This window comes from Trichechus manatus, unplaced genomic scaffold (assembly GCF_000243295.1).
Source record: "Trichechus manatus latirostris isolate Lorelei unplaced genomic scaffold, TriManLat1.0 scaffold00172, whole genome shotgun sequence".
Classification (NCBI taxonomy): Eukaryota; Metazoa; Chordata; class Mammalia; order Sirenia; family Trichechidae; genus Trichechus; species Trichechus manatus.
Window position 1 is genome coordinate 2,749,447 of NW_004444108.1, and position 22,687 is coordinate 2,772,133.

The 22,687-nt window shown below is 34.9% G+C and overlaps 1 protein-coding gene across 4 annotated transcripts in view; it reads right to left on the reverse strand.

Annotated features, from left to right (window-relative positions):
* The window catches only part of BMP5 (bone morphogenetic protein 5), a 152,099-nt gene extending 129,961 nt beyond the window's left edge, over positions 1 to 22,138 (reverse strand). For 3 of the 4 annotated variants that reach the window (XM_023741114.1, XM_004386824.2, XM_004386823.2), the window contains exon 1: positions 20,904 to 22,138. In XM_023741114.1, the coding sequence (XP_023596882.1) occupies positions 20,904 to 21,393 (490 nt within the window). In that variant the 5' untranslated portion in view covers positions 21,394 to 22,138. The remainder of the gene's footprint in view (positions 1 to 20,903) is intronic. The other variant, XM_023741113.1, reaches the window with a different exon arrangement.
* Positions 22,139 to 22,687: the final 549 nt, after the last annotated feature.

The window sequence follows — 22,687 nt, forward strand, 5'->3', positions numbered from 1 at the left end:
AAAAAAAAAAAAAAAAAAAGATTTAGAACAACCTCACACCCTGCATTACTCTCACAAACTTGTTCAACTCTCTCTACATGTCTCTTAAAGCATGGGACCAGAAGTGAGTGGAAATAATCCTAAATTAGTCTGATCAATAACAAGTAGAGTAGGACTATTTTCACACTACTCTTGGTAATCTACTCAGTGAAGTATATGTTTGTAATACATAGTCTAGTAGATGGGTATATGAACTTGGTTCCTCTGGAATTTACTGTCAAAGAACATTTTGAATCTTTTGCACACATAGTATTTGTCAAATTCTGGCAGTGCTATATTTTGCTTTATTAATTTTATTTTTATTGTTGTTGAGAATATACACCAATTTAACAGTTTCTGTGTGTACAATTCAGGGACATTGATTACATTTCTCAACTTCTGCAACCATTTTTGCTCTCCCTTTCCAAATTGTCCCCCCTCCTTTAATATAAACTCTCTGCCCCTACAGTTCCTGTCTAATCTTTCAAGTTGCTCTTGTCAATTTGATCCCATGTAGATAGTTCTTAAAAAAGTACAATGCTCAAGTCAGACCTTCTTTACTAGTTAAGCTAAATTATTGTTTGGTTTTAAGAAAACTTCAGGGATATTTTTGGTTTGAGGTTTAAAGATTATCTCAGGGCAATAGTTTTGGGGGTTCATCCAGCTTCCATGGCTCCAGAAAGTCTGGAGTCCATGAGAATTTGAAATTCTGTTCTGCATTTTCCTCCTGTTGATCAGGGTTCTTCTCTAGCATCTTTGATCAAAATGTTCAGTAACAGTAGCCAGGCGCCATCCGGTTCTTATAGTCTCATGGCAAAAGAGGCAGTTGTTCACGGAGGCAATTAGCCACACATTCCATTTCTTCCTCCTATCCTTGAATTTCCTTCTTCCTCTGTTGCTCCAGGTAAATAGAGGCCAATTACTGCATTTTGGATGGCTGTTTGCAAGCTTTTAAGACCCCAGGCACTAAACATGATATTAGGCCAATTAACTGGGATGTCCCATGAAACTATGCTTCTAAACCAAGGAACCAAATCCCATGAGGTGTTTGACTGTACATAAGCAGCCTCAGCCCCTACTCTGTTGTTGTTGTAAATATATTTATCACACTACTGCTGCCAATTCAACTGTTTATAGGTATACAACTTATTGACAGCAATTACATTAATCAGCTGTGCAACACTACCCTTAATCAATGTAATTTTTCCATCACTGCAAACCAAAGTTCAGTGTTCTTTCCATAAGCAATAACCCCCTCCCCCCCCCACCCCAGGTAACCACTAATAAACTTCAGTCTCTATACATTTGCCTGTTCTTATCTTTTTATATAAGTGAGGTCATACAATATTTGTCCTTTCGTGATTGGTTTATTTCACTCAGCAGAATGTCTTCAAGCTCCATCCATGTTGTAGCATGCATCAAGACTTCATTTCTTTTTTGGCTGAGGAGTATCCCATTCTATGTATGAACCACAGTTTATCCATTCTTTTTGTTTTTGACCTAGAGTAGAATTTCAATTTTATCTCTAATAAATCATCTTTTCTTGGATGAACTGGGATCAAATCCCAGCTCATTTATTAGCTGTACAGTCTTACCAAGTTACTCAACTTTTCTATTCATTTTATGCATTTGTAAAATGAGGGTTAATAATAGTATTTATCGTAATTTTATTGTAGAGGATTACATGAGATAACACGTATACATTGCTTAGACTGTGCCTGGCAAATGGCAAAGAGTATATAAATATTAACTATTTTTGACCTGAAAGCCTGAATTTATATATATTGCCATAGAGTCAATTCTGACTCATAGCAACCCTATAGGACAGAGTAGAACAGCTCCATAGAGTTTCCAAGGAGCAGCTGGTGGATTCCAACTGCCGACCTTTTCGTTAGCAGCCGTAGCTCTTAACCACCATGCCAGTTTCTAAATGTGGAAACCTTTGAAATCCACGAGAAGCAGTCCAAAAAACAAGGAGAGTATTGCAATTTCTTGAATTCATGATGAAATGTGATTTTTATGAATCTCTAACAAGCTTATCCTTATGGTTATAATTTTCTTAAATATTAGTACCTTACATCCATTCCTCTTATTCAGTAAGTGGCTTATCTCTAAATTTATTTATACCTTCTTTTTTAAATCTATTTAAAGTTTTAGTCATAAAGGACTTACACATTCTTAAGAGTTCCATTTAAACTTTTTATATCTTTTTTATGTTTGTTTTTACTTCTATTATCATTGGGATAGAATCTTTTAATTATAGTCTCAAACTGGTTATTTTTCTTTCAAATAATTACAGAACTTAGAGTTCCATAATGTCTTGTTGCTTTTTTCTGAACTTTGAAACTTATGTTTATTATTGATGGTGAGAATCAGCACATTTGCTTGTTTTTGCTCTTGTGGTTTGTTGTGTCTTTTTTTTTTTTTAATAGACATGCTTTAAGTGTTAAAATCTTTTTGCTGTTAATAATGAAAGACAATGTCTGTGCCTCAATGGCACAAAGAATTGGCAATTTGAACCTACCCAGTGGCACCAGTGAAGAAAGGTCTGGAGATCTGTTTTCGTAAACATTATATCCAAGAAAACACTATGGAGTAGCTCTATTCTGTAACACATGGGGTCACCATGAGTTGAAATCATCTCAAGGGCAACAAGTTTGGTTTTTTATTTGGTTTTATTATTTAACATATGAGTAAAATATCTTTCTATTCCATATATATAGAGGCCAGTGGTCATTGCTGGTTACAAGGGAGGGGTAGAAGGAAGGGACAATCACTCTCTAGACCATAGATACTTGTTATTTTTGGTAAAAGGAAGAGTAGCATCGAATGTGGGTGTAGTGAGCACAGACAGACCAAAGTAAATGATGTCACTAAGAAGTGTTCAAGAGAAAAGGATGCTTGTAGTAAAGAATTTGACATATATAATTTGGCAACAAAACCAACAATGACCAAAAAATGAGTGTATGGTCACATATGTATGTGTATAGGCATATAGGTATATAGGTAGTAACAGGTACATACATACGTGTGCACAGATAGAAGTATCTATAAGTACACGTAAATACAGATATGTGTGTGCCCCGGCACATATATTCATAGAAGTCACAATTACAGATACGTCTTAGACATAACCAAACACCTTGCAAGATAAGTTTTCTAGGTTTGAAGGCCTAGGACCTTAGTCTCATGGGACAACTCAGTCAATTGGCAAAACACAGATCACAAAATTCATAATCTGCATCCTAGTGAAGTAAGTAGCATCTAGGGTCTTAAAAGCTTGTGAGCAGCCATCTAAGATACAACCATTGGTCTCTACTCATCAGGAGCAAAATAATAAGAAGCAAACCAAAATCTCAGAGAAGAAAGAAGTCTATAGGTTACATTAGCCATGGCCCCATCTACACTGAGATCAGAACTAGATGGTGCCAGGTTACCACTACCTACTGTTCTGACCAGGGTCACAATAGATGGTCTTGGACAGAATGGGGAAAAAAATGCAGAACAAAATTCAAATTCTTAAAAAAGGCCAGACTTACTAGACCAGTTGAGACCAGAGGTCTCCCTGAGACTATTTCTCTGAGAAACTCTTTAAACCTTGAACCGAAACTATCCCCTGAGATCTGAGATCACCTTTTAGTGAAATAACAGGGTGGAACACAAAATAAAGGATATTACTGTTAAGTATAGTGCTCTACCTAAAAACCATCTATGTGAGACCAAAGGTCAAAATTTACTCTAGAGCAAAGAAGAGGGCAGGGAAACTAGAGTACTGGAAACAGAATAACCAGATACAACTAAAGAGAATATTGACCCATTGTGAAAAATATAACTAGTATCACTGAACAATTTGAATGCAAATTGCCAAAGCGGAACCTAGTTTATTATGTAAACTTTCACCAAAAAACATAATAAAATATTATTAGGAGAGTATCCTTTTATTCCTACTTTTCCCTTCTTCTTCTTTAACAGGCTTAGGAACTGAATTTTATCATATGCTATTAATTTTCTATTAAGATCATTGATGTACCAAGTGTAGGCAGTGAGAGCAGTCTATGCCAAGTCCTGGCAAGAAAGAGATTCATTTTTTGTAGAGAATTTAAAAACAATAATAAAACCAACTACAAGTCATTCTGTTTTTTATTATTACCATGCCTCAGTAATTCTAAACAGCATCAGTGATAAAATATTCCTCCCAGAAAAAAAAATTTTGTTTATTGAAGTTCTAAAAATTGCTGTGGTTAGTTGTGTTTTAAAATATATATCTAAGCTTCAAATTAGCACACTGTTATTATTTATACTTTAATAAACATTGTATTAAATGGAAGTTAATGTGGAGAACTCCCAGTTACACAGTCCACACCAACACACATGGGCAGAATAAGAACCGAAATTCAGTTTTGCTTTTTTTCTTCACAGTTGCTGCACTGTCATTGTTTATATAGGATCTACCGTTTAAACACAGTAATACGCAGTACCACATGGTGTTGGAGACACAATGACACTCTACGTAATCTAAAATTATTATGAACCGTTATGAACCTCAAAAGTTTTTACAAAATATAATAGAATTTAAGATGAATTTTCTGGTGAAGATGTATTAGCAGAATTTTTTTAAATGTGGAAACTTTTGAAATCCACTAAAAGAAATCCAAAGGAATAAAGATAGTATTGCAATTTCTGAAATTTATGGTAAAATGGGATTTTTATGAGTCTCTAATAAGCTTATTCTTATGTTGGCCTTTTCCTAAAAATGGTGGGGAAAATGAATTTTTCAGATTAAAATTTATAAAAATTATTTGTTGATTAAGTAGGAGAGAAAACAGTTTTTCGAATCTGGCTATATTGCTACTGAACATAAATATACAGAGATCATTTTTGACAAAATCATTGATATATTTGCAGAAGTCTTGAAAACAAAAACGATAAACTTATTATTCATTATATGTTGACCAATATCAACATATTGGTCAATATTTTTCCTTATTTTCTGCTATTTCAAAAATATGTTAAAGCAATTTAAAACTATTAATTCAATACCTCTTCTCTCATTTTAGTGTGATATTTGGTATTATTTTATTTACTGGAATATATATAAAAAATCCATTGCTATCTAGTGGAATTTGACTCATAGTGACCCTGTAGGACAGTGTACAACTGCCCCATAGGATTTCCAAGGCTGTAATCTTTATGGAAGCAGACTGCCACATCTTTCTCTTGTGGAGCAGCCACTGGGTTCAAACCACCAACCTTTCAGTTAGCAGCTGAGCACTTAACCACTGGACTACCAGGGCTCCTTAGGAATGCATAAAACATTCAACAAGTAAATTTTCACTATCTTCATTTCCTTTGCAAATTTATTTTATTGGTTTCATTTCATAATTATTGTTGAAAATAATTTTGTCATACAGAGGACAGGGGTGTTAAAAATGATCTACTCTGTCAAATGGTAAGTATGACATCAATGAAGATTATACAAAAAGACTATAAAATTTTACCTTATATAGTTTACTTATTTGACAGATTTCCTAAAACTAAATAATTCTTTCATTTCTAGGATCAAACTCAATTGGTAAAGAGGGATGATTTTTTAAAACTACTTTTGATTTTGACTTGAAAATATTCTTAAAATATTTTCTAAGTTACACTAATTGATTAAGAATTACTTTGTGGTTTTCCATATTTTTTAAATACTCTGGGCCATTATTTATAGCATACAGTTTTCTGTTTCTTCATTTTTATCTCTTTCCAAAAAACGACAAAGTTCCAAATCTCTTTTGAAAGAAATGTTTTGATAAAATTTTCAGCAGCAACCAGTGTTGTTTACCTATTTATGTTTCTCATTCCTGAGTCATGATCACTTATAATTTAAGAATAATTGACTATTGCATTAAGTTTTTCAAGTTTATTAGCATTTGGCTGCTAACCAAAAGGTTGGAAGTCAGATCCACCCAGAGGTGCCTTGAAAGAAAGGCCTGGCAATCTATTTCCCAAAAATCAGCCACCAAAAACCCTATGAATCACAGTTCTACTCCGAAACACAAGGGGTTGCCATGAGTAGGAGCTGAGTTATCATATGTCAACAAAATTAATCTAATTAAAATTCAATGATTTTTGTTACTTACTCATAAACTATAATTTTATCATCTACATCTCAGACTAGATCGTAAGAAATTAGATGTTGAGATCCTTTAGACTCCTTATATTAACACTGGCCTGTAGTGAGATTAGGTGGGAGTGGCAAAGTAAAGAGGAGAAGAGAGAGAGACAAAAAATACAGAATTTTTAAAAAAGCACATGACACACTGAATGATTATCCTCACTATGCAGCTATCTCTTCACTTGCTTTTCAAAGCAGAGATCAGTTCTCAGGACTTTAGCTAAAAGTCAACATATTAACAATGACACCTGTTTTGGTTTCCCCCGCTTGGTACTGAGAGCTTAGGGAGCTAGCACTAAACTACCCTTAGTATCTCAGCATTTTGCGCAGAGAAATGTAGTTCCAGAAATATTTTCTCTTGGAAAAAAATTAATTATCCCAAGGCCCTAGCCTTTAATTCATAAGATACATGAGAAGTAGAAGTAAAATATTTAGCTTTTGTGTGGTATAGGAACAATGAGTGAGTATGTGAAAGGAACTCACTTTACACATGCAAGAGATGGAGGCTACAGCTGCTACAATTTAAGAGATGTGCATTACATGCAGAATTTGTTCAATGTTACATAGAACACAGAGGAGGTTTCAACCGTAACTAGCAGGATGAAGCTGAGGCTATCTGCCAGAATTTCTATCTGCAGCAGCAGGAGTATCCTAACATATAGGTTGTAGATGGTCCTGCAGTCCAAACTTGGACTTTCAAGGCTTTCTCATGAGCTTCACAGGCCAATCCAGAGGTTGTTCAGAGAAACTGGGGCAAAGCGCTCATACTTAGCTGCAGGGCAGCCCTGCTTGTGTGGCCTTCTATACAGGCCAGCAGGTTGGAAGTCTTCCAACACTCAAATGAACTCACTATTAGTTTATTCCAATCTCCAACCACTGCTTTCGAGGCCTGTTGGTGTTTGCAACTTTGACATTTTATTCCTTTCCTCTTTTGCTCAATGTGACTTTTGTTCATGCCAAGTCTGTTCTTTAAAGGTGAGAGTCAACCCAGATCACCTTTCCACTCCTCCTTGAGGACCAGTTAGGTTACATGGCATAAGGGTCAGTACCCTTGGTGACTACAGAGTGCTTCTGTCCCTCTGTCTTGTGAATATTTGCCTTCTTCCGAAGGCCACAGCAACACAGTTCTTCTCTCAAACGCCTGTAAGAGCTGAACTCCAGGGATAAGACTTTTGGTAAAGTCATTATTAGAGATTTTTATGTTCATTATTAATGAAGTGAAAATATTCCAAATCCAACACATACTATGTTGGAAAAATACATAGAACTTCACAAAGAGCTCAAACAGTGTCCCAACAACAGACTTCCCAATAGCATTTACAGAGGCAACACAGCCCAGCAGTGAATAGCTTGGACTCTGAATCCAGTTTCTCCTCTTAAAAGATGTAGAAGTTTGACAAATGACCTAACTTTTCAGGGTCTCACTTTTCTCATCTCTAAAATATGGTCACTCTGTGAGAATTAAATACGTTAACATTTGAAATGCTATCAGCACACTGTCTTGCACCTGATAAGCACTGAACACATGCTAGCTGTAGAAGACAGAGGATTTCCAGTAGAGCAAAAATCATTTCTACAAGTCTTCTACTATTTCACTTTGATTATCTGGTGTTTTGTTGCCATGAATTGGTAGATGAACACAAACAGCCGTGGTGTTGTACCAGCAGACTTAGATCCACATTTTGCCACAATTTTCATTTCATAATCACAGCAAGTTGTTGTTAAAGAGTAAAGTAGTTGTAGGCTATTGGCCAATTTTTCTCAACAATCAACTTGAAATAATAATTGCCTAATACCCAATAGCCTGAAGAGATTCAAGGCAATATACCAGAGAGAAATTTTTTTCTCAAAGTTGTAAGACTTGTCTCTGTTGACTTTTATTATAACCTAAATCCACATCATGCTCAGTGTGCACACTAACAAAGTAAACAACACAACCTTGTTGGGTATAGAATAGAGGTGAAAAGCTTTATCAAATACAATTGAAGAGATGAGGTAAGGTCACAGGTTAACAATCAGACGGATTAAACAATTTAATTTTGAAAAATCACGTGCTCTTTCATCCTTATTTCCTGAGTACAATACAAATGTATAATGAGGGTTTGAGCCACACTTATGCTCTGGAATGTGTTGGAAGCCCCCAGTTTAAGCTGTGAATCTTTTTTTAGATATTCCCTTTAAAATCACTAGAACCTCCATACTAGTAACATCTTACAGCTACACGGGAGTACATGGGTAGCGTGATGGTTAAGCATTCAGCTACTAACTGAAAGGTCGGTGGTTTCAATCCACCTTAGGTGTCTTGGAAGAAAGGTTTGGGGATCTATTTCCAGAAAATCACAGCCATTGACAATCCTATGGAGTGCAGTTCAACTCTGAAACACATAGGGTCGCCATGAGTCAGAATTGATTCACGGGAAACTGTTTTTTCTTTTTTTACAGCCACATAAGCAGGTTTCTGACAGAGCTCTTAAGTTTTGCTACAGCTTGCTTTTACCTTTGCTCCATGCTTGTTTGAACTAATAGGCTTCCTTAGACTCACTTTGCAGGCTTTTTAAAATAAATTTCTTTACTGAGATTGAGGTTTCAAAAGTATTTTCTCTATACCCAGGAAGTTAATTCTACCCCATTGTTTAAATAACAAAGGAACACATACTTTTATATAAATTTTTGTATTTTTCATTTTACTTGCTGGATTTTTTCTGTGGCTTGTTTAAAGTATATGTCATTGAGCAAAATAATTCTGGCACAGAAATCAGGGATTTGGGGTCTAGCTCTTCCGGCTCTACGATCCTGTCAGTAAAACAGACACAGTCTTTTGCACAGCACCTGGCCTAATAGTAGGTAATCAGCTTAGATTTGTTAAGTGACTGAATGAATGACCTTTCAGAACCCTAGTTTGACAGTTGTGTGTAGTGGGATCACGTCTACTTCCTTGAGTGCTACAAACTGCAGTTGTATAGGTGAGATCATTTAATGTACATAAAGATGACTTAAAATCTAAAAATCATTATTATCATTATTATTGTTAGAAGCTCCATTGTTTTTATATTTTTCAAAAGTGGATTACCCAACTAAATAGCAGTGGCAAACAGCATAAAATACATAGCAAGATAGATCATGGTTCCAGGACTGATTCTGCCATTTAGTATCTTAGTGAACTGAATTACCCAACTTCTGATAAGCCTCAGTTTTTACATCAATACAACGAGGACACAAAAAATATTTACCCATAGTGTTGAGATAAGGATTAATTTGAATAATGCATATAAATCACTTAGTTCAGGTCTTGGCACAGTAATTATTATTGCTATTTTTGCCTCATTACAGCTACTGGAAACCCTGGTGGTGTAGTGATTAAGAGCTACAGCCGCTAACGAAAAGGTCAGCAGTTCAAATCCACCAGGTGCTCCTTGGAAACTCCACGGGGCAGTTCTACTCTGAACTATAGGGTCGCTAAGAGTCAGAATCGACTCAAGGGCAATCGGTTTGGTTTTGGTTTTTGGTACTACTGCTACTACTATAGTCTAGTTTCAGAGTATGTATACCTGACACACATAATCGATGGTTTGCTTAATTACGATAAATAAAATTCTTCCTCAAGTAAACAACTGTAGAATGATAACTGCTTTTGGCATGGTACTGTGAAAGAGGAAAATCTTAAATGTTGATTTGAATATGTCAATATATGTAGTTGGAATCAATATTTTATGTTAAGAACTTTACTCACCACAAATAAAATCCAGCAAAGATCATTTCAATGACTTACTTTTCAGTGTGTTATTAAATGATGAAAAACCAATAAATCCATATTTTTCTTACTCAACATATTATGAAATAACAAAAACAATGTGATAACTCTACAATGTGTATATTATAAACAAAGATGTCCACAGTTTATGTATGACCTTTTATGTAGCTTTCTGTATCAAACCCATAAATTCCTATCCCTGCTTCAAAATATTATAACAATATTATATCTAGCAGCTCTAGTGACATACTGGTTAAGAGCTATGGCTGCTAACCAAAAGGTTGGCAATTCAAGTCCACCAGCCACTCCTTGGAAACCCTATCGGGCAGTTCTACTATGTACTATAGGGTCACTATGAGTCAGAATTGATTTGATGGCAATGAGTTATATATATATAGATACATAGATAGATAGATATAATACTAAATCAACAAGATTAGCAAAAAAAATCTGAGTGTGATCTGGGAAAAAAAAAAAAGATCAGTCAAAGCAAATAGTCCAGGAAAGTTGCAACACTTAAGGCTAAATGGTATTAAATAAAAACAAAATGCTAGTAACAATACAAATAATAATGAGAGTATCTAGAAAATCATATTCAGACATTATGAGTTGCAGACAATACTAAAATCTCCAGAAGTAAATGATTACTTGAAGAGATTGGCTTTCTTACTTAGAGTTCAAGAGTTTATTCACCTAGATTTTAGTTATGAATCAATTTTTTTTTAATTAACACTAAAAAAAACAAATTGTCTTACGAAAATAAGCATTAAAAAAACTCTTCAAGATTTTTTTCTTCTTCTTTCAAAGTGTCTTTTAGAGAGCGCCCATGTCTTCACAACCAAATATTTTCTAATTGTATATTACTTTGGCTTTCAATCGGTTTCCCCTTCTCCATAACAAGTGAGGAAATGGAATAGGCAATATTTGGAACTGAAATAAAACCATGAGATAGCTCTAGGAATCCAACCAAAGGCAATATGAAAACCACCTTTCAGCAGCATATCACAGAGAATGCTGCCTTCAGGTGCTCAAGGGGAAGAATCAAAGTTGCCTGAGGCTCTATCATGGAACATCCTTTTCCAGGACACTGATTGGGGAACTGAATCCATCAGCTGCCCAACCTGAAGACAGAGTCAATGGAGTCAGGATTCATTTTCTTTTGGAAAGAAGAAAAGCCATGTAGATAATGTTCCAGAATTTCAGCAAGACGTTTATTTGACAAAGCCTGGTGGACTAGATGTAGATCTCTAACATTAGGACTCTGTAGATTGTATTCTAGTAGAAGTAGTAGTAGTACTAGCAGCAGTAGGGGCCATTAATTGAGTACTTATCTCAGAAAGGCTTAAAGGCCTTATAACTTTACCTTATTAAATCCTATGTACAATTCTGCGTTAGGATCTGTACTTTACAGATGAGGAAACAGTTCCAATAAAGTGAAACGATTTCCTGCAGGGTATGCAGCTGTTAAATGCAAAGCTGGTATCCAAGCAATAGGACTCCTAAGCCCTTGCATTTAAAACTTTAACCAAAAAAACCCAAGCTCATCGCCATCGAGTTGATTCCAACTCACAGTGACCTATAGGACAGAACAGAGCTGCCCCTTAGGGATTCCAAGGCTGTAAATCTTTACAGAAAGTAGACTGCCACATCTTTCTCCCACATAGTGGGAGAAACTTTTGGTTAGCAGCAGAGCGCTTTAACCACTGTGCCACCAGGGCTCCTCAAAGTGATAAACAAGCTGAAAATATTCTTCAATTGTATATGGATCAATAATTTTGGCTGAAATATTAAAACTTTTTTTTAGACCAAACTGAAATTCAAGAAACAAACACAAAAAAGCAGAGAGTTTGGCACTCGCAGACCACAATACAAACAGTAGACTGTAACCGCCAATCAAAAAATTCAGCATGGAAAGCACAAGAAGATATGCAAATACGTAGAGCAATCTTTGCCAGCAGCATAATTACCAAATCTGAACAGTAATATATTTTTTTAATCTTTGGGCTTGTTTATTCTCAATCCTATGCCATACCTCCTGAAATGACCCATGATTGCATATTAAAGGTTTTTGCATTCTGAGTGGCATCACAGGATATAGTCCCAGGTAGTAGTCAACATTCCACAGTTAATGTTGCAGACAGAAATAACGTTAGGATGAGGTAAGTTGGGATTTTTGTCCTTCTTTGTTACCTTTATTTTCCTCTGGCAGAGTTCCTTTGACTCAGAGAGGCAGAATTTAGGGGAGGAGCAGGTATGTCTGCTATTTAGTTCTCTTAAATCAACCACTAAGCCTTAAGGCCAGTCATCCCCTTGCCTTTTAATCACATACAAGCATTCAGTAGAAGTGCTCCTTTCCAGTATCAACTATGTTCCTCTTTCAAATCTCCTAAAGACGGTAATTTTAACCTGATTTTACTCCTATAATTATGAAAAGTGGAGGAAGAGGGTTCAAATTGGACATGATGTAGGCTTCTCTGAAAATTACCCTGATGCAGGCATTGGAGACTAATTCAACAAATGGGGAAGACGTGTAGGTCATTCATTTAGACAGGCTTTATGGTTAATGTTTTGTAGATGCTTCTTTACTTCAGAATGAAGAAGGATCATTTGGTTTCAGTAAAGTTTAAGTAAGGAGCTCTGGTAGCTCTCAACTGCTAATCAAAAGGTTGGCAGTTTGAACCCACCAGCAGCTCCATACGAGAAACATGTGGCAGTTTGCTTCCATAAAGATTTACAGCCTTGGAAATCCTATGGGGCAGTTCTACTCTGTCCTATAGGGTCGCTTTAGGTCAGAATCAACCCGATGGCCTCGGGTTAGATTTTGGTTTGGTTATCACTTTACTTCACCAACTCCTGAAGCAATTATCTCTTTAACTAAATTATGACTCTCTTTAATTGTACAATAAATTAATTAGGGCAAGGGTGAACATATGTATTGGTAATTTGCACTGAAATTGAAGTGATTCTGGAACACTTGTAGACTACATACTGAACATTCATTTATCCATTTGTGCCAAATATCTTCAGTTTGGCCCTCTATATGCACTCTCTACATTTCTTCACTCTGCTGTCTGCACCAGAAGGCTGACTTTTGTGAGCTACACCAATGGGCTCTCTTGTCCTCAGGCTTTAAGTGAAGTACAGCCTATAGGAGACACTGAAGAAAAAAGTATGGTCTAGGTATTTATTCCTAGATCTCCCTCCCTGCTGAATCTCCAGAGGCTGGCCACATGGCATCTCTCTCCCAAAGACCACAGTTCCTGTCAAGCCACTTTCCCCATACAGCTGTCCTTTGGGTTTTCTGGTAACTCTTTCTGCCCCCTGCCCAGAGTAGTGAAGGCTCCCCTGCCGTCCAGAGTACTGCATTATCGCTTGTTTGGCCTAAAAACCTGTCCCCAATATTATAAACAGACCTTAGTTAAACTCTCCCAAAATTATTCCATTAGTGCATGCTGTCTTTTTCCTTCTTGGACTCTGATATGCCAATGAGGATAAAAAGGATGACTAGGACCTGGTTCCTGATGTCAGAACAATAATCAAATACAGAGAACTGGTTTCACGCGTGTGTGACTGTGCAGTCACAGACAGCCCCATACTCAGAATGGCCAATGCTTGGTCTAATACTCTACTGCCAGCATTTTGAAATTCCTAATAATTTTTGAACAAGAGACCCACATCTTCATTTTGTACTGGACCCCACAAATTATGTAGCTGGACCTGCAAATATGGTACAGATGCTGAACACAAATACAATTTCTAATAACAATAAAACTAGTTTCCATCTAGTTGATTCTGACTCATGGCAACTTCATGTGTGGCAGAGTAGAACTGTGCTTAATGGTTGATTTTTTAGAATTAGATTGCCAGGCATCTCCTCCCCAGTGTCTCTGGGTGGACTTGAACTTCCAACCTTTCGGTTAGCAGCCTAGAGCATTTTTTTGCACCAAGAAGGAACTCCCTAATAACAATAATGACCATTTATTGAGGCCTCACTATGTTGCAAATACTGTTCTTAAAGTTTTAAGAATACTAATTTAATCCTCTCAATATCCGGTGAGGTAGGTGGTATTATTATCTGCGCTTTTTTGGGTGAGGAAGAGTGCTCAGAGAATTTAAGTACCTTGTCCAAGGCCACACTGCTAATAAGTGTAGAATCCGGGATTCCAATCCAGGCATTCTGGCTTCCTCTTTAATACTCTCCTTTTACAGAAGCACAGAGGAGAAATCAATTAAACTTATAATTAAAACTGAAAGACACTGAAGCAGTGATATGCCATGGATCTCAGATTCTGGAAATGACTGTGTCTCCTATATAGGAAGGCCAAACGAAGGTTAAAACAGGGACAGAAAATCTGTACTCCACAAATAATATTGAATGTCTCATCTAATGATGCCATAAGAATAGCTGAAGGGATTTCTAAATATTAATAAACCTCTTCTTGATTTGAACATGTTTCATAGCCCTGAATAAAACCTAAATGAGAATTATATTTGTTAGCCCTAACCCTTTTAAAACTATTTTCTCTATGCTTAACAACTCCAGTAAAGCTGTTTAACAACAAGAACAATAAAAATTGTTAACATTTACTTTTACAAAGTACTGTAATTAAATAAAAACAATATCTAACAGATAACTTTATTTGGTTTATTTATTTCTAAAATACAGAGGTGTACCTGCTAATGTCAAAGCCAATGCTCCATTGATTATGAAAAAAAACATGAAAAACACATAGTTACATAGACAGGGATTTTCATTTTCTTAGAAATTATAAAATACAACATCTTCTAATTAAAATTTCTATATCATTAAAACTATTAAAAATTATTCAAGGATTTAGTTTCTAAGTTTTACCTGATATTTATTTAACTCACAACCTTTCTAGCAGAGGATAATGTACTCTTACTTGCTTATGAAGGTTTGTTGTTATTTTGTAATGGTGGTTGTTTTCTTTTCTCCACGAAACGCTAGAGATCCTTCTTACTAAACCACAAATGATTGCTTTTTCTCATTGTAGACATTGAACCATTAATAGATTTCGTTTCTACCTTTTTACATTATAATTTGCCCACAATCATTTAGACAAGACTCACACAAATTAGGAGGCACCGTGGTTAAGCGGATTCTTTCAAACATCTCTGAAAAAGGCAGGTGAATACTTCCACCACTGTTTTTATCTTACTGACGTAACTGTGAGCTGGATTTTGAACATCCCAATCTGACATCAAAATCACTACAGATCCCTCTTCCTCCAAATAAATGAGGTGGTTTTCAGGGCCAACTGGTGTGTTTTAAAGAATATCTTAGCCAAGAGTATTATTTTAAGAGATGAGCAAATGGGGAAACCCCACAGCCCTGCCAATAAAATATGAACTTAAGGTGCAAAGAAGCACTCATAAATATTACTTAGAACAAGGGGATTCATTGTTTCGCTCCAACACTTTCAGTGACTCCTCTGATCTCAACCCCTCTGTGCGCCAGGGCAGCTTCTTCCTTTAACCTGTGGTTTTTAAAAGCTGAGCTACTACATTATTTATGACTGTAAATGTGAGTAGCCCCCTCTGTATGCTCCTAGTACACATGCTGAGTGATCTCCCCCACTCCTCTTTCCCCACTTCGGTATTTTAGTGTGTAAGGATGAAAGGGTTTTCCCCTGGAGCTGATGTGGTTAGGGATGTTGAATTAGCTGTCTTGTCAGTATGAGGTAGACTGAGGATTTCCCAACACGCCGTCCACCTGCACAACTCACAGACCAGCCCTTAGTGACTTATCTCATTCATTTTTTGTTTGTTCCAAATACTTTTTTAAATGATCTTTCTTTTGCTGTCTCACTCTCAACATTCTCTGCCCTCCAACTATTACTTTTGCTCTTTCTCCTCGCTCATCATCTTTTTCTCAACTTAAAAAACAGAAAAAATACTTTCTTCACAGGCATGACATGAAAACTAAATAAAGATAATATAAGCAACAGCTTTTTATAAACTAAAAGGGAATTGTGTGCTCGATGAGTGTTAATATTATTCGATGTCGTACCTTTTTTTTTTTAGTTGCCCCTAAATTTCCCCTTTCAAATTTTAATTATTTGAGAAAATAGTGCAGGCAAAAATGTTTAAATTCTGTGAATGAGATCCCCAATGAGAGGTGAGGAGGCAGAGGAGAATGGGTAGTGGGAAACAATTACAGGGGATGGCAACTGCCAGAGCAGTTCTGATGCCCTGGGGTGCTGGACTTCTAGTGGGTGGAGGCTGCAATTGGCACGTCATAACCTTTCCCTTCTCAACTGGAGAGAAAACAGGAGACTGTACCTAAATGATCAAACTGTAACTAATTGATTTTCAGCTAATCCAAGCCTCTAGCAATGAAGAAAATGGGACCAAAGGCAGACCCCGGGAAGGGTGGGGGAAGTAAGAAGTGTTGTGCCAGAAGAGCCTGAGGCTAGAGAAACTATAGAGCTAAGGAGAAAAGGCCAAAAAAAATGTTAGCAGTGAGGGATGGGGGAGGGGCTGATTTACAGAAAAATATAAGAACGAAAGGGAAGGAACTGGAGGTGGTGGGTGAGGTAGTACCAAACTTCTAGCCTATGTGATTAGACTTTCTAACTCCCAGCGGTTACTTCTTATTAAACTTTCAAAACTAGCAATTTGTGAGTGATCTCTTAAACTTACATAATCTTTTAATTAAAGTATGTTTACAACTATCTCTGGAAGCCATAGCAGTAATTTGACAATAAAATTCCTTTTGGTAATGTTTATGAATGTAAAGGGTTGCAGAATGAAGAGAGAACAAGGTCTCTGCCCCCAAAGACTTCTTTTGTCTTCCTAACAGACAAGTTTTAAAGAAGGATTGTTGTTTTACCCAATATTAGCACTTGTTATTCAAGTCATGATCTATGAATAAGTACTATAATAGTTTTAGATCATCTTTCTCCCATCCCATCCCCCCTCCAAAGAAAAATATTGCATGTGTTTATGGGTGTGTTTATGTTACACAAGTGTTAATAACCCTGTTGGAGAGACTACATAGATAGGGATCTTTAGGTAGAGCTGTATATAAATTCCTCTCAACTGGGCACTTGAGTAAGCCAAAAACAACAATAAATATCAATGATGTCTTTCAAATTTGTTATATAAGGATCTAAGCAGTTTTTTTCTTCCAGTACCAGGAGAGTTTAATGATTTGGTAAAGTAGAGGGAAAGGGAGTTTAATGTAAAAATTTACATTTTATTTAATTTAAAGTTTTTGAAGGCATTTTTTTCTATTTCATATCTGACAAGCTAAATATGTTATAAAATATTAAAAACTTAAGCATCAAATTTTTATACTTTTATCCTTGAGAATTAATAAATATTCTTGAAATAGATATAAAAATCATTTGACACCAAGCCAACTGATCAGTAAGTCTAAAGCCATTAAAACCAAAGTTCTTTTGGGGAGAAAATCATATGTACTATGAATAATAAAAGTTAATCTCCTTTTTTTACTGTTTTATTGTCATTTCCTCTAAAATGTCTACAATGTTACATCATTTTAATTATACTTTGACTAAGTAATCAAGTAAAAATTGACTTCTAACTAAAAGATCTTAGGAATGTACTACATGTTTATGTAAACAGGAGATATACCTAAATATTGCAAGCAAATTTTGTAATCATTCCTTTATTTACAAAGCTATTTGATGCATAAACTAGCCCTGAACACTTTTGAAACAGAGAAAAAAGAAAAAAGAATTACCAGAAAGATATTTTTATCACTAACAAAATAATGTGGCATTGACTAAGCAAAAATCCCACTGATATTCAACAGTCAGGCACAAAACAGAGAAGCTGACCTGTAAAAGCCAGATACTATGAGACTGACAAAGCTGGTCTAAGAATAATGAACACAATAGAGTGGGAAGTTTCTCTTTACACAATACCTTTGTTTCTTCAAAGTGAACAAATCACTTAAATATTTTAAAAGTCAAAATAATGTGTTTAGTTCCATATTTAGATGTTTACATTGGCCTTAAGGTAATTTATTTACATTTACTTTTTCTTTCAGTACATTTTCATCTATTTTTCACTCATGAACACAAAACTAGTCTCACCTAAAATTTGGAAAATAGATATTTTGGTAAATATGATTCAATACAGCTTGAACTGAGTTTACTTGTTTGTTATGAGCAACACCAATGTGAGGGAACAAAAAAATTTTTTTGAATGACAAGATAATAGCAGAAAGTCCATTATTTGACTTGAAAATATCAACAACACTGTGCTTAAACAGAAAGATGCTATTAGATCTTTTTTGTATCATTCATCATATTATGGGAAATGTCAACAGATTCTTTTCACATATTTAAATATGCAGGTGACTTCCTCAATACAAATCCCTTGTCTATTGCTTATTTGACTTATTTGCACTTAGTCCCCAGTACATACATATCCTTAAAGTCACTGAAAAAACAAGGTAAAACCCTCTTGGGTCTTATTAGAACATGAAACAGTTTGCAGGTAATAATTACTAGTGAATGTTACATTAAAAAGCACTAAAATTCTTAGTGCAGTTAATAATGATATTACTCTTGGACTTTTTCTGAGTATGCTTTGAACCTATTTTATTATGGAAGAAATACAAGAAGTATTTACTAAGTAGTGATTAGTTCCAAGATTTGGGTATATTAGAAGACATGGTCTAAGGATATAAAACTGTGGTTCAATTTTCCTCAGAGACTGCTAGAAGCAATTTACCTAGTATCAGAATCAATTTGTCAGTATCATGTGAGACATTCAGTTTGTAAATATTAAATAAAGAAGAAAAAAGATGTTTTGTTATTGAGGATAAATCACTACTGAGCAGTTCAAGTGTGATAAAAATAAAGTTTTCTGAAGCTTTTATTCAATATTGTTTGTCTGGAGTAAAATGAACAGGTATTCATGATAGAATTAATAAACTGCTTTAATAGAATGTGAACAAATATAATCAAAATTTCATTGATCTAAATATTATAAGCATTCTGTAATGAGAAAAATGGGTTCTAGAAATCACTGAATAAAATTGTTTATTATTGTTTTTTATTTTGTTACTCTGCTTGCATTTATAAAAATAATGGCAAACCAGATTCAAAATCATACTTAGTTCTTTTCTAAAAAAATACATATTTTTTGTGAATGATCAAAATATTCAATTACAATAAAATATACTAATAGGAGCAATTCATGACAGCTTTTTTTTTTAAGTATAAAACAAAACACATTCTTTGTCAGATTTTAGATGATTGGAACTGATTTTTTCAGCGATTTATTTTATGAATATATAAGATATACTAGAAGAGAATTAAACTATTGAAATTAAATTATTGAATAATACTTTAGAAATGCTACAAAGTAAACTGTACTATAAGCCACATTTGTATACCACTTATACTAGGAAAAAACATTCAAACTAACTTAGAATTAAGCTAATATTTTAATAGTTTAAAAGTCCCAAATGAAACCTGTTACTTATATATAGGAGAAAAGGCCAAGAGGACACCTGATTAGCGCAACCAATAATGACTTACTAACACTTAGTAACGAGAGATTAGTCTCTAGCAACATGAAACATGATTTATTAAGCACCTTATCCTTCTTACCAGGATTGCTAAGAGCAAATGAGCAGAGCATATGACGCAACATGTATTATAAATGCATCCATATGTTATTAGGATTTGTTATCTGACTTTTCAAAGAATATTTCCTATGAGATATTACATAAGGAAGTGTTTAATTAAGTATATAATAAAACATGTCAATTTTAAGTCAAAGCAGATTGGATTTTTAAAGCAAAGTTTTAAAAGTTCTTACATTAAAAGTTCTCAATTCTTCCCAGTTAAATTTGTTGATAGGATATTTAGCCTTCCATAATAAAATATATCCCATGATATTTTTCTTTGAATATGCCTGAAGATAGTAAATTTTCACCTTCAGTTTCTACTGAAACATTTAAAGAAAATTACTGACTTTATAAAATCATTTTAAATTGGTAAACCCTTTAAATATTATTACAAGAAGGAATATTGGTCACTAATATTGTATAAATATGGTTTACCATTTCAAGTTTATTCATAGATATTTTCAATATTTTAAAATTATCATGAAAATTATAGCACTGAGTAAAAGAATTTTTTAAATTATTCTCTAAAAATGTTGCTAGCTACAGAAATGCTCGATTAATTTTTTAATTTCAAATAAAAAAAGGAAATTTTGTGGAGATAAAGACCATCATACCATGTTTTATATTTCTCTTGCTTGTCAAAAATTCAAATTGGTATGGCACATTTTAATCATTAAGTTAAGAAATGTTAGATTGAAACTGCGTTTCTAAAATATTTTTAATAGAATTTCAGAATCATTTCCTGAATTCTTTTATAGTAATCATTTACTGTATTATTTGATTTTAGTTAATTTCCCATCATTATTTTCATAGTAGTTGCCTCCCCTAAATGAGAGTTTTAAATGTTCCCCTAAAGTAGCATGTAACTATACACTTATGTGTTCTACAGTTTACTAACAACAAAAATTCTAATAAAAAAAAGGTTCAAAACGCCACTTTTACTTTCCCATCTCTAAATGCTTAGGTTTTTTCTTGTCATTTTCTCCCCATAACATAGCTATTCTCATGAATTTCCCTTTTTCAGATTATTGCCTGTTTATTTCCATATTTAAACAAGGTTGAAAGTTTAACAAGATCTAAAAAGACTCAAATCTACCCAAACTATGTTGTTTAATGTTAGCTTTTCATATTAAAACATATATATGTGTGTGTGTGTGTGTTTGATTTTGTCACCTAAGGCAAGATCTTACATTACCTCAGTGAAAGAAAGGAAACAGAAGCTGGAAAGGAGAGTTATAGAAAATGACTTTATATAAACATGACCACCTACCAGGCAGCTACTTTACCATTAGGAAAATGTCCCCTTTGTAATAACATAGATTAACAAATAAATGAAAACATACCCAAGTTGACAAAGCTCATGACCATGTCAGCATCATTCAGAAAGTTGGTATCATGTAGGCTGGCTAGAGGAGGACTCTGGGTGGTCAGCGGAGTCGTTCGGGATAACTGTATGCGACGAGGATACCCATTGGGAGAGGCTGGGTATCCTTTTCTTGCCCCTCTGGTGTCTCCTGCCGGAGATGCCCTTACTGAATATTCCGACTCTTCGGGATTTTCTTCATTGGCCATGGCATTGTATAGGTCCAGCATAAAGAGAGGCGCAGAAGACGCTTGTTTTCCAGGTGAAAATGGTCTGGGTCTGTGAGGCAAACCCAAAATAGAGAGAATTTCCCTCTGTATTTCCCGTCTTTCATGATTCCGCAGTCTTCTATAAATAAAACTGGAGTGAACGTGATTGTCTCCCAAACCTCCTTTTGCATAACCCACTAGAACCCAGCAGCTCCAGAGGAAACCCACAATACCCCTAAGTAAAAATACAGTCAGATGCATTTTTGTCCAAAAAAGAAAAGTTGATATTTTTAGTCCTTCTTGTCCTCTTTAAAAAAAAAAAAAAAATCTAAGTTCCTAGGAGATACACTTTCCCAGTAGCTGAAAAAAACAAATTTACCTATTTTTCATGACAGTGACATTTCTGAACACAACATCCTGACTGATTTTCCTGTCCTATTTTAAATATTGTGGAATGTGTCAAGAGTAGTTATTTCTAAGAAAGCTGAAACTTGGATTTCCAGTTATCCACAGTTGTTAAGAGTTTTTGCTGCATAGATGTAGCAGAAGACGGCTAATATTATTTGATCAGATGACCTATGCATTCCTATATGAATTTATGGTAATTCAGGCCTTTGGTATTTGAATTAACAAAAGTTGATCTTCTGATAAACTGTAGTTCCCAAAGTTATCTTCACTTGCTCTTGAGTTCTTCTCAACCCTTGAGCTCTTTCCAAGACAAATCCTGATTTCTGAATTACAGATCTATGCTGATCTGCACCTTGGTGATGGAATATCTATTTGTCCGGCAGCTTGGTGATAACTTTAACAATCTTTGTGTCGTCTTAGTGTGAAATAAGACTCAAGGTTCTACTATTCAGGTAAATGTGTTTGCCTGAATTGATTTGAAAACCTTCCTGTAAATCCATTCAGTCCCTTTCTCCTTCTTACTGTTAATTCCACCTCCAGCAGGCACAAATATACCAGCCCTCTTCAAGAGAGATCTAAAGAGTAATGTAAGCACAACCCTGCTGGGAAAGAAGAGGCTTCTCATTGTAATTTGAAACTGGTAAAGCAAAAAGAACTTAACCCTTCTGCTACCAGAAAAGCCTCCATTTTTATAATTTTATAGCCATGCGTCTGGCATAACACACTGATGTACGGGGCATATAAGTTCTAGGGGAGGAGGGAAACCAATTTTCAAGTAACCGATTGAAACTTTGCCACCCATTTTATATAGCACTCTTTTAGATCTTTTTTTTTTTTTTAATGGCACACATTTAATACCCTTCTATATTAGGTCTCAGGTTGCAGCTAAATTATCACAGTACATCTCAGTTCTATATTTGAGACTATTGCTAGTCTTATAACTCATTAAAGTTTACTTCTTAAAAAATAATAGGAGGAGTTGTAAATTGAGGTTAATTTGTTGTTTCTTAATGACAGCCAGATCTTTTTAGAATAAAATACAGTAGAGAATTAATCAATACTAAATATATCCTAGCCTCCAAAGCAACAGTTATAATAATTTAATAAAGATAATTAGATAACCTAGCTTTAAGAGCCTTTGAATATT